Here is a 13486-nt window from a genome sequence, read left to right on the forward strand (position 1 = left end):
CCCCCCCCCCCCCCCCAGATTTCTGAGCCAAGTGGATTTTGAATGCAGCTTCCAAAAGACAAAAAATAGCCGAATTATATTTTTTTATATTTGATACAATCACACCGGTGTGATTATATCGTTAAGTGCGGCACAGCATCAGCTGCTAAATTCAAATCTGCTTTCCAGACGCGTTTGTACAGCGCTGCATTATAACCAATCACGCACGATTCTGTTGAGCTTACGAATGCAATGACCAATCAGAGGTGTTCAGGTGAGTCATCGCTGAAACGCGGTGTTTTGTTCACTTGCTGACTGACTGAATTATCTGGCAAATGCTCTCATCAGAAACAACAAAGTGCAGATGTGCGTACGAATGTAAGTAATATATTGATTTAACAGTGTAAACAGCTTCAGTGATCATAATGGGAGTTTTTGAGAGTGCCTGAGCTCTGGCTAGACTGAATGAAAATGTTATTTGATAATGTAAATGTTCTTTACTCTCTGTAAAATGAAAGTGTTATAATTAGTAACGTACAATAAAGTCAGTCGTATTAAAAATATTTTATGGCATAACACCCATATCTGGTACTTAAGTAAAAAGTCGGGTTTTTATGTGTAGTTAATAGTGCTGTGTTCAAAATATCGATACGACGATGTATCGTCACAGAGATTTGACGATAATAGTATCGATACAGATGGCCCTGTATCGATATTGTGGCACGTGTGCAGCAGTGGACCGCGCTTAATTTGTTTACAATTTTACAACGTTTAAAATAGAGTAGAAAAGTGCGAGGTTTCTAAAAACGAATTAATAGAGCATATATAGGCTACAATAAGGTTTAATCTGGCCGCAGAGGAACACAACTGGGTTGCCTGATATAAAGAGACGTAATCCCCAAAACAGAGCTTTATACTTGCGCAATACGGAAATATCTGCTAAGTGTGCTACTTATCTTTGTCAACCTGGCAACCATGTGTACGCGCTCTCTCTCCACTGTGGATAAACGCGCTTGCTTTCTGAAAACACTGGTTAGCTTGCAGTTTAGCGATCTCCACTTCAATATTCTATTCTCAGAAAAGTGTAATTCACCAAGTGTTTATTTACACGAGAGAGAGAGAGAGAGAAAGAGAGAGGGAGAGGGTAAAATGTCGGAAGACATCTGCACCTCATCTACACTGCGAGCGAGACAAAAACCCGATCTCTCCCGCGCAGCTTCTGCTCATTCTTACCGGCAGAGTTCGCGGGAGTCCAGAACAATGCGCGTGGACAGTCTGTGAGCTCGCGCTCCAATGCGATCTGGGCCCAGACAGCTGTGTTGACTATAATGGGAGCCTTCTAGTTTTGTCAGTGTAGATGGGGTGTAATGGTTCAGTCCGAGGTGCGAACACCTTTGGGACCGAGCATCTCTTCTGTCATACGTAAGCGTGACTCCGTACCGTCTACACAGGGATCCTCCCCGGTCAGGATGCGCTCGTGACGGTGCGACGGGGCTATAAGATGCGCGTCGATTTTGAGACGCAGGCAGTTGAGTAAACAAATCAATAAAAGCCGTGATCAACAAGCGGATTTCCGCAGTAATGTAAAGATGGCGAGACTGCTTCATAACTTGCTGTTGTTGACAGTCGGACTGACGCTGAAGATCAGAGTTATGGGATACTGGTCTCTCGTCTATGGATATTGCGCGCTATGCACGGGCGTAGCGCTGCTCAAACTTGGCTGGAATATCATCCTACGACCGTCAACAACCTTTCAGTGGACGGTTCGTGAGACACCCCCAGCGTGCCTGAATGACACGTCCTTGGGAACCCACTGTTATGTTAGAATCAAGGTAAGAGATCGATCGGTATAAGTTGGATGGATGGTTGACAGTATATGAAAGCATGTATACATAAATATAACTTTGCCCTTCGGTGGTGTTTTTTTCTTTCTTTTCATTTTTCTTTGAAATATTAACTTTGTCTTAGATGTTTCTCTTTGACTCCTTAGGAGAAACAAATGAGTCGATTGTTGACGTACAGTAAGATTACAGAAGTATAAGCATGAATTCGAATAGTATAAGCAGTAATTTCTTTTTCTTTTTTTTTTAAATGATGACAAATATTAGTGTATTGATTGAGATTACATTTCAGATTTGATATCTTACCATACCTGGGCACAATTTGAGATATTGTTGAGAAGATGCATTAAATCACTCGGTGTTTCTCTAGAAGCAGAAGATCAAGCAAAAGTCTCAATTTATTCTCCTTCACTGGTGTCTAATAGAAACATTAAATGGATAGTTCACCCATTAATGAACATTAATAAAATGTACTCATCTCATCCTCATGTTCTTCCAAACCTGTATGACTATCTTCCTTGGAATGTACAAGATTTACATTTACATTTATGCTTTTGGCTGATGTTTTTATCCAAAGTAATTTGCATTGCATTCCAGGTACACATTTTACATTTCACCAGTTCTTGCTTCCCCTGGGAATTGAACCCATGACCTTGGTAGCGCCATGCTCTACTGTTTAAACTACAGGAAAGCCCTAAAGGAAATGTCTGTAGGTTTTTTTTTTTTTTTTAAGAAATGGAAGTCAACTGTAACTAACACCGTTTGGTCACCAGCATTCTTTAAAGTGTTATGTTCTTTAGTGTTCTACTGAAAAAAGAAAGCCATACAGGTTTGAAACAACATGAGGGTATGATAATAGAATTTTCATGTTTGGGTGAACTATGTTTTTTCTTAAAGGAACTATTCCTTTAAAGAGGTTTATTCCGTTCTTTCCCATATGTTTGCTCCGGGAAGAATAGTTTCCATCACTGAACATCAATTGAGCAATGTTCTGCAGCAGACAGCAGAGTGATCAGTTTCCAGCAAAATCATAGGCATTGCCTGGACTTCGCTGTCCACTCAAGAGGTGCTGAAAACAGTTCCTTAGGCAGTCTCAGGATAGCTGGTATGTGTATATACCTGCAGAGCTTTGAACATAACGTTCAAACATTAGGTACTCTGAATCTGCACTTTTTCTAAAAACGTAGCATCCTTTTAAGTCTTACACTTGAAAACAACCACTTTAAGTTTTGTTCCCGAGTATGTAACCCTTTTGTAACGTGGGGTATACAAACATTTCTAAAGTAAAATATTGTAAGATTGGGTCTCTGCAGCTGCTGGGATTGAGGGATTTGGTATAAAAACTCTGTTATCAACTATGATCTCTATCTGAACGTAAAATAGCAAGTGACCTTGAGAAAATGTTATTTTCAAGGGAGAAACCTTTTTTTTTTCATGCCGAGTTAAAAAATAATTCATATTTGATCAGTTATTTTTTGAGATGAGATGTTTTCTGAACCCACAACTTGTCTGTTTTCAAAAGGAAAATTTTGCATTGCAAACAATGTTCTTGAAATAGCCAGACAACCCGAGGATACTATCACATGCAATTTGATGCAGGCTGTCATTTAACGGTATGAATTTTCCCATAAATGTCAATTGAAGATATTGCTTTAATATTAGCTGAAGCCTGTGGACACGACTCCCTCTCTCTGATGCATTTTATAGCTCTATCAAGCAGAGAGTGGTGTGAGAATAGATTTTACATCAGGATGGACAGGCCCGTGTGATTAAAGAGACCAGACTGCTTTTTATCATATCCTCGATTTATTGTGAAGAATAACTGCCTCTGGTCTCTGTATGGCTTTTAGGAGTCTGGACTCAGATTTCACTATGTTGCTGCCGGGGAACGAGGAAAGCCACTTATGCTGTTTCTGCATGGATTCCCTGAGTTTTGGTGAGACTCACACACACAAGGGAAACACTTCTCTACTGGGATGCTGCCAGGCACAGATCGGAAATATGTTGTTGTGGAATCAGTCCACATTATACACATGGAGTCATAGATAATATTTGACACTCAAACCTTTCTCAAATTATTATTATGAAATGTAAAATGGGTGGTATTATGTATTGTACTGTTCTGAAATGTGATATGGAGTGTCATGACATTCGGAGTGTCTTGGGACCATGAAGCTGTCATTTCAGTGAGCTGCCAGACTGCAGAACTGCGATCAGGACAGGACTGTGCCTAATTATTGTGGCATGGCTCCTTTCTGCTTCACTGGCCAATCTACTGCTCCAAAATCAGTGATGAACTCTTGGACGCGTAGAGGAGACCTGGAGGATGCCCTTTTCTTCTGACTTCTGCTCCACTTTAGTTTGTTGCATTCAAAAAGTGCAAGTCAAAGATTTCCCTCATTGCTGAGCAACAGAGAAATGTGAAGGTTATAATAGAGTGTGTGTGTGTGTGTGTGTGCGCGCATTTTTGTGACATATGAGGACACAAATGTGCGTGCTAAATTAACGCTCATCTACATTCTAACATATTGGTTTTGGGTTCTGAGAGCCTCTGCTGCACTGACTCATCAGAATCCTATAGGCTTCCTTCTTCTACTTTTCCTCAACTTTCTCACTCTCCCTCTTTCTTCTCATTCTTTAAAGACACAATCACGAGTTAGTGAGCGCTACCACATGTGGCAATTCGACAGAAGTTTACATGTAAAACTAGTTTCAGGGTACTTTCAATCCATAAAATGGGTTTTGCCTTTTCATTTAAAACGCTAACCAGTCCTTCAGATTTTTGCAAAAATATATTTCAATGCAGAAATCATCCATTCCCATATCTAAATTTGGTCAGTCCAATGAATTCTCACCTTCCACAAGGTATTTTGGGCATAACTTGCAGGACCCCCTAAAATATAAAGGTAGCTATATTTATATTTATTTTATGGGAAAAAAATTATATTTGTAATATTATTTTAAATTTGAAGAATATTAAGTTCTTGGCCTTGATGCATTTTTTAGGATTTGTTAATGAATAGGAAGTTCAAAAGAAGAGCATTTATTCGAAATTAGAATTGTTTTGTAAAATGATAAATGTCTTTACTGTCACTTTTGCTCAATTTAGTGCATCCTTGCTGAATAAAAAAAATCTTACTGACCCCAAACTTTTGAATGGTAGTGTATAAAACTGAAAAGAAATATGAAACTATGACTGTCAGTTTAATAAAATAATTGTGATTAATTAATTAATTCATTCATTATTAATTCATATTCTTAGGAATAAAAGAAAATAAACAATGTAGAACAGAGAGATTTGATCTAAATTTAACAAAAATGTACTCATGTGTAACCTGTAGAATTCATACTAAATATTTATCAAAGATCCACCCCTTTGCCAGGTTCTCCTGGCGTCACCAGCTGAGGGAATTTAAGAGCGAGTTCCGTGTTGTTGCGGTGGATATGCGAGGCTACGGGGAGTCTGACCTGCCCTCCTCCACTGAGAGCTACCGACTGGACTACCTTGTCACTGACATCAAGGACATTGTGAAGTATCTGGGTAAGAACAGACTGCCTCCATTATCTCAGGCCTATTTCCATTTCACATTCCAGCCTGTCTAGAGGTTTTGATAAGCTTGTTGTAGTGGTGAATGCTAATGTAGCACTCTTCCCAATAGTCTGTAATGTGAAGGTGACCTGTTCACAGATGCCCTTGGCTTTTTAGATTTGTATTGTCAGTTTAGGCTGCTTAAAATGAAGTCTAATTGTCTGCCTCTAGATTTCAAATCACTACGCTACAATGCGACTCAAGGACAAGTGTAGATGAACACTATATCATGTCATAGTTAAACTCATCTGTCTGCTTGCACAGAGTGGCATGTGTGTAAGCGGCCGGCGGTGTATTGTGACAGGCTGTCAATGACACGTTATTAGGATTCATGATGATGTCTTCCTTGACATTTGAATCACTCTATTGCAGACGGTGGAAACCTCCACCCTGGCTCACAACAATGGTGTCATTCTTCCGGAGTCAGTCCTTGATATGACACTAAATGAACTGCAGCATGATTTTATTGCAGAAGAAGAAGACTTACACACGAACCACAGTGTAAACAGCAGTAATTGTGCAGTAAAACACAAGGCTCAACATAATATCATTGTTTTCTGTTATCTGTTGTTGAATGAAATGAATATTTGGGAATAAACAGAAACAGATCCGATTTCGAAGTTTACTTAATTGGCTTTCTGTGCCATATTTTATATTATTTTATTTATTTTGTATGGAGCCCTGCACATGACATGCAGGGGGAAAAAACAAGATCCAGTGGTCACGAATTAAGAATGAATTTATAAATTATTAATAGGATCGGAAAATGATGCAAGCCAAACTCAATCTCGTATTGTGCAAATGAGCACCATAGCGCAATGTATCTTACCAAGGCCACAGTTCCATCTTAAAACTGAATGTAAATTAAAATTTTGACATTTAAATTGAAAAATTCTGGAGCTCTGCACATGAAAAATGTGGCCACGGATTGATAAGTGGGAACAAATTCCTATTTTTTGCATGTCATGTGTAGGGGTTTCAAATTAAAGGTCAACATTTTAATTCAAGTTGGAACTGTGACCGTGGTTAGAGACATTGTGCTATGGTGCTCATTTGGGAAATATGCGTTTGAGTTTGGCTTGTGTCATTTTCTAAACCTATCCCCCCTGTTTCTGCTATACTTTCCTGTCTTGTCTCTCACTTTCCCTATTAATTATAAGGCATAAATTCACAACGACACAACAAACACAAACATGTCAGCTTCCTCCTTCTGATCCTCTCCTCAGGATACAACAGATGTTTTCTCGTGGGGCATGACTGGGGTGGCATCATCGCATGGCTCTGTGCAATTCACTACCCTGAAATGGTGACAAAACTCATAGTGCTAAACAGCCCTCACCCCTGTGTGTTCACTGGTAAGTGCCCTATACATCTGACAAACAGACTTCCTGTTCTATCATGCCTGCCCCAGAGGCTCTGTTTTGGTTTTAGGGCTCATTAGTATGATCTGCATCATTCATCATGAAATATTGTGGTTAGGCCCGGGGAATCATGGGGCTTTGCCCTCCATCTGTCTCGCACACTTCAGCCTGGAGGAGGAGGTAATTACAGGCAGGCTTTCTGGCAGAGATACGGGACCCGCTTATAATAACACTCAGTACCTGCTGAGAGTGACACGACTACACCTTTTGCTTTTCTTGTTCTTTTGAAATTCATCTCTGCTTAATGGGGTGTCTTCAGTTTTAACCCTCTATTGCACAAGCTATGACGCATGATTTGATTCCATTTTCTCACATAACATGGATCTCATAACTGAAATCAAAAAGGTATTTTGCCTAGAGACAACACTGTGAAAAAAAATTAATCAAAGACTGATAATAAAACTAACTGCAACATGATAGAATGGAATAAACTGTCTCCTAGCTGTTTTTTTCTAATAAAAAATGTATAGTAATACTTAAAAGGTAGATATTCTCTATATTCATTGCATCCATGTCCATTCCATGTGTTCCAGTGCACATTTTCTTAGAGGCAACAAACACATTTATTAACATGCAGATCATTTATAAGACTATAAATGTTTTACAGTTAGGTTTATCCACTAACAAAAGTGAATCATGCTTTTGATGTCTGAAAAATCGATAAAATTAGCTTTTCTGAGGGCAGTTTTCCAGAGCAAAAATGTGTCCTCCACACAGAGCACCATGCCAGATTTGAAATGATTTTAAAACGACTGCCAGGATGTACAGTAGTGCGACCAAAAAAACTTCTTTATTAACCTTTTTATTGACAATTTATATGTGAGTCATGTGCTTACAAGTGAAGAAAATGGGTTTTAAGGCCACACTGTACAAAGGTGGGTTAAGTTTCCTTTGCTTAAGATGGTCATTTTTTATTTTTTCTCTTCTCTGTCCAGATTATGCCCTTCATCACCCCAGTCAGATGCTCAAGTCAAGTTACTACTTTTTTTTCCAGTTGCAATATTTCCCAGAGCTAATGCTCTCCATCAATGATTTCAAGGTGAGTTTAAAGTTGAATATTTTTATTCAGTATGCAATACATTGATCAAAAGTGACAGTAAAGGATTTTACATTGTTACAAAAAATACATTAAAAATAAATTCTGTTCTTTTGAAATTCCTATTCATCAAACAGTCCTAAAAATAATATACATCTCGGTTTCCACAAAAATATGAAGCAGTACTCGTGATAATACTAAGAAATGTTTCTTGAGTGCCAAATCAGCATATTAGAATGATTTCTGAAAATTAAGAGTAATTGCTGCTGAAAATTCAGCTTTGTCATCACAGGAATAAATTGCATTTTAAAATATATTTAAAAAGAAAAGAGTTATTTTAAAGTGTAATAATATTTTACAAAATTACTGCTTTTACTGTATTTTTGATCAAATAATTGCAGCCTTGGTGGGCTTAAGAGAAATCTTACCGCCAATGTATGTAATGAATTATTGACATGAATGTACATTTGTATAAAGTGTGAAATACTAAATTAATAGAGCGTGGATTGATAACATTTAATTACCCATCATTTTGCATAACTGACCAGCTTTTGGGTTCAGCATGTGAATTTGTTTGTGTAAGAATTACGAATACAGAGTGAATCAGTAGGCCAAGCTTATCCATCTGTCTTTAGCACACATAGCTTAGTCATTATGAATCAGCTCTGGATAGACACTAGCTTTAGTGGTTGATTATGTTATGCATATTATGCATTGTAATTTTGCCCAGCCTATAGTAAGTGCTATTGTTGAAATACAGCATATTTAAATAATTCAGTGTGAAGTTGTCTCTAGTATAATTTAAATCAAGAACAAAATATGAAACGGGTAAAAACTTAAATTATTTTGCATAGCATCTATAAAATTGATGTTTTTCTTTTTAGTTCTATTTTGATGGAACCAGATTGAATAATGGAACCCACTTTATATTAAGTGTCTTTAACTGCTATGTATTCATATTTAAATTCATCATTTGATACAATGCACTTGTGTACATGTTTCACATTTGAAAAATACCTGCATGTAATTACATCTGTAATCTTCAGTTAAATATTGATTATGTGGTATATTGTACCTAACAATAAATTGATTTTATTTAGACATAATTAAATAGTTGATTCTCATTCTGCTCATTCTGCTTTCTCATTGCTTGCTAATGTGGATTTACAGGCGCTGAAGAGTCTATTCACCAGCCGCAGCACAGGCATCAGTTGTAAGGCCCGCTGGCTCACCACAGAAGACCTCGAAGCATACCTGCATGCTCTCTCACAGCCAGGGGCCCTCACTGGGGCCCTCAACTACTTCAGAAATGTCTTCAGGTACTTGTGTGTCTTATTTAAAATCTGATTACAGTTGTGTATTTTTGACACTGCTTAGCCACTTTTACAGAAAATGTTGCCATCTAGTGTCTTAAATGGATATTTATGTTTATTTAATGTTACATATTAAAGGGGTCCTATTATGCTCTTTTACAAAGTCTTGATTTTGTTTTGAGGGTGTACTAGAACAGGCTCTCATACTAGGTTGTTCGAAAAACACATTATTTTTCACATATTTTACATTATTACAACACCTCTCTCCCCAGTCTGGCATGAACGGCTCGAATAGTTCCTGTATCAAATAAAGGCCCGCCTTCTGAAATACGAAATGCGCTGTGATTGGTTAGCTGGGCCAGTGTGTGTTGTGATTGGCACCACTCGGCGCCTAATATTGCGTCAAAATCAAATAAATTTGAGCACAATTTAAACCCGGATGATTGTAACCACTCTAAGTTCGTCTGCCTTGGGAAAGCTAGCCTGTCTCCGACATAGTGATAACACTCATTGCCTTCTCTAGTGCAGCTCAACCAGGTCTCGTCCCATTCATCGATCTTTGTGATATCACAAATCCCGGAAAATATGCGTTGTAGTCCAAACAAGTCGTTCGTTGTAGATTTTGAAAAGTGATTTCTGTTAAATAAAATATCTCCTTTTGAAGTGGACTTTGAGCTTTGTAACTTTGCAGATCTTTTTTTATGCTCAAACAGCAACATTACAGACTAACTAAAGTTGAAAAAGTGAAAACGCATAATAGGACCCCTTTAAGCAACTTTTTAAGGAGCTGATATTTTTTACTTCAGCTATTGTAGAAGTAATGCTTATAACAGATTTGTTTTATTGTTTATAAAGAAAAATGTATATATTTATTTCAAAATAACATACATAACATCAAAGAAATGTATAACATCATAGACATCAACAGAATGAGAACGAATTTCATAAGTGCATGTGTTCCTGTCAAGATGGAGAGAGACTGATTTCATGCTCTCTGAGCTGTGCATGAACAGCCATTAACTCACTGCCTATACTGTAATGGTATTACACAATGAGCATCAAATCAAATGCTGGGTGTCTCTGAGAGTACTAAACAATCGTGTACTTTTGTGGACACCCTGGTGTAAATACTTTGCTTTAATTTGCTTGCTGAGTGCATGTGTTAGGAGCATGTGAGACGTGCATGCATGACTGAGCCCTCCATCTGCTCCTGAAGCACACTTTGATTATGTCTCAGGGCAGAGCTGCGCTGACTGTGTGTGTGTGTGTGTGTGTGTGTGTGTGTAGGTGTGTGTGTAGGTGGGTATGTGTAGGAGGGTGCTGACATAACAGTTTCTACAGAAACTAGGAACACATAAGTCCATATCAGAACTGAGGAGAGGAACCTTTCCGAACCTTTCAACACGTCCTAACGTCTGTTTAACAAATTAGTATCTCCATATTACACACATTATAGAGAGAGAGAGAGAGAAAATATTTTACAAAATGTACTTTTAGGACTGTCGGTGTGAAATGATATTTATTATGAGAAACAGCCTACAAAAAATTATCTGAATTGGAAATGTTTGAAAGGATTACTGTGCATCATCTAAAAGTGGGTAGAAAAAAAGGTACACCTATAGTGTAAAGTCAGTATTTTCCAGATAATATGTTGCTTTTGTTTCAGTGAAATAATAATGAAAAAACGAATCATTTAATTGTGCATAATATCAAACTTTTTTCACACAGTATAAATGGGGTTTTATATATATATATATATATTCCTTTATATTTTAGGAAGGGGGTCTCTTGCAAGGGGATCATTATATTTGTATGTATTTGGCATCAAAAGATTTGCAAACCCCAGCTGTAGACTGTTCTTGAAGTGGCACTTTTACAGTGTTTAAATAGCAAAAGTAATATTTTCCAGCAGGTACAGACCAATAATGATTTTAGTAATTGTCAGACATTTTTACTCTGTCATTTTCAGGGACAGTTAATAAAAGCTTTTTTTTTCTTTTTTATAGTGAGGGATGTGAATATTCTGTATATATACGGATTTTACAACCAGCATGAATTATGAAATGGCCTTAAACATCTTAATCAGGCTCCAAAAATAACACTCGCCAAGTGCCAATGCCAGTAAAAATTACAGTTGGTTAGTATTTTAAATGATGTTATTCACCAGTTTATCTTATCACAATGACAGCAACTTAATTACATACATATATAGTCTGCATGTTTCAAAGTGAAGCGCGGCAGTGTGTTCTCATGATAGCAGTCTCGTGATCTGTGTTTTCAGTGTTGCAGAATGGCCAATGTATAATGTCACTGAATGTAAAATGTTCATTGCAATGAAAATAAACACCTATCGGTTCCTAAAGTAATTTTTTGTAACGCCTACTCAATGATTTATTTGTCTACAACAATAAAATATTATCTTCATCTGCAAGATTTTCTCAGCAAACACTGTGTGTGATTATTTGGAAATAATTAGATGAATGAATCACTATATAGTGCAATTAATTTGACATTTGAAATTCTGAATCAGTTGACAGCCCTAATTTTTGTATTATTTGTATTCTGCAGTGTCCTCCCGTTGAGTCAGAGTGAGGTGAAGTCTCCTGTATTGCTGCTGTGGGGAGAGAGAGACGCCTTCCTGGAGCAGGACATGGCCGAGGCCTGCCGTCTGTACATCAGAAACCATTTCCGCCTCAACATCATCTCTGGAGCCAGTCACTGGCTACAACAAGACCAGCCCGACATCGTCAATACACTCATATGGACTTTCATTAAGGAGGGAGAAGGCCGGAAAAACTACAGGAACTTATAATGGGGTCCTTCTCCCTCTGAGCTTGCCTGAAGAGGGGACCAGAGAAATGCCTGTGAAAACAAACCAATGTAATGATTAATGCAATCATTGTTTTAAATTTGATAATCTAAGATATAGAAACAAATCAGACTTCAGTGAAGCGGAAAAAGAACAAAAGCACATTTTAATTGGAGGGGTTGCATAGAGAGTAGTGTGTTTAATCTATTTTTCTCAAGTTTGCACATGACATTCGCCTTAAGGTTTCTTGGTGACGGTGTTTAAAAGTGTGTTGCAAAATATCTGTGAGTGAGTTGTATTGTGTGGTGCCTTTCGACATACCATTTTGCAGCATAAAAGATGTGCCATGTCTTTTTGAGACCGAGCTGTGGGGTTGTCAGCCGTTTGTATCATCAGATTTGCTACTCTCTGCACTCTCTGTATCACTGTCTTATGGAGTCCTAAACCCCTCCACATATCTATTAGGTTGTGTTGTCTTAGTGGAAGATATTCTTTTTTTGTATCTTTGACAATACTTGGCTTAACATTTGAGAATGTCATTATTTTGATCTTCCTGTATAATAAAACAAAGTGATGTTTCAATATTGCACACATTTTTGTATCTCTTCCTAAACACTGCATCTAAGACATTGGAACCAGCTCTGTACCATTTTGATTTTATAAGCAAATAAATAATAGTGGAAACTCGCTGACTTCAACATAATTTGCTCTCTCTGTTACTCTGTAACTGTTGCTCTCTCTGTTCATATACAAGAAGGTTCTGCAACGTTAAAGTTAAAACATTTTTTAAACAACAATAGTTATTGATAACGTGTTTAATAAGGTGCTTGCAAATTTTAAGATATGTGGAACATTTTAAAGGCACAATATGTACGATTTTTTTATTAAAATATCCAAAAACCACTATTGTTATATATTTTGCTGACTTTTTTTATTTTTAGTTATTTAGTCATTTATCAGACGCTTTTATCCAAAGCGACTTACAAATGAGGATAACAGAAGCAATCAATTGTAGTATTAAAACAACTAAAATCTTTAATAATTGAATTCCTAACATTGGAATGAGGTTAAATATTTTAATATTTATTCAATATTTAATTATAAATATTTTCATACAACATTAAATTCATGTGAATGAAATTTAATGTTTGAAAAAAAACTTTCATACTCATTCTCTAATTTGTTTACTGGTAACTCATTAAAATGAAGTTATTTTTGTTAAAAATTAGTTAAGTACATAAGTTAACATGAACTAACAATGAAAAATACTTCATTTTATTTTCAGCATTTTCTAATATATTATCAAAATCATATTTGTGTCTGTTAATATTTATATTTAATGGACCTATGCCATCATCAATGAACAGTTGTATTTTTATTAACATTAACAAAGAGTAAAAATACTGTAACAAATGCATTTCTCATTATTGGTTAATGTTAGTAAATGCATTAGCTAAAGTTAATTAATGGGATCTTATAAAGTGTTATTGGTTTACCC

The 13486-nt window shown here is 36.8% G+C and overlaps 1 protein-coding gene across 1 annotated transcript; it reads left to right on the forward strand.

The window, feature by feature from the left end:
- The first annotated feature begins 1238 nt into the window (after positions 1-1238).
- Positions 1239-12664, forward strand: LOC107675432 (epoxide hydrolase 4-like). The gene is made up of 7 exons (XM_016469767.1): positions 1239-1811; positions 3671-3756; positions 5204-5361; positions 6636-6764; positions 7766-7869; positions 9037-9185; positions 11748-12664. The coding sequence occupies exons 1-7, from the start codon at positions 1569-1571 to the stop codon at positions 11989-11991; spliced, it is 1113 nt and encodes a 370-aa protein (XP_016325253.1). The 5' UTR covers positions 1239-1568; the 3' UTR covers positions 11992-12664.
- Positions 12665-13486: the final 822 nt, after the last annotated feature.

Source organism: Sinocyclocheilus anshuiensis, unplaced genomic scaffold (assembly GCF_001515605.1).
Source record: "Sinocyclocheilus anshuiensis isolate Anshui unplaced genomic scaffold, SAMN03320099.WGS_v1.1 scaffold1696, whole genome shotgun sequence".
Taxonomy (NCBI): Eukaryota; Metazoa; Chordata; class Actinopteri; order Cypriniformes; family Cyprinidae; genus Sinocyclocheilus; species Sinocyclocheilus anshuiensis.

What these genes read in the sequence shown, in the direction of transcription:
- LOC107675432 (XM_016469767.1), top strand. Translation starts at nt 1,569, where the DNA reads ATGGCGAGACTGCTTCATAACTTGCTGTTGTTGACAGTCGGACTGACG. An exon ending in TCACCCCTGTGTGTTCACTG is followed by an intron (nt 6,765 to 7,765) that starts GTAAGTGCCCTA and finishes TTCTCTGTCCAG; the next exon opens with ATTATGCCCTTCATCACCCC. An exon ending in TCTCCATCAATGATTTCAAG is followed by an intron (nt 7,870 to 9,036) that starts GTGAGTTTAAAG and finishes GTGGATTTACAG; the next exon opens with GCGCTGAAGAGTCTATTCAC.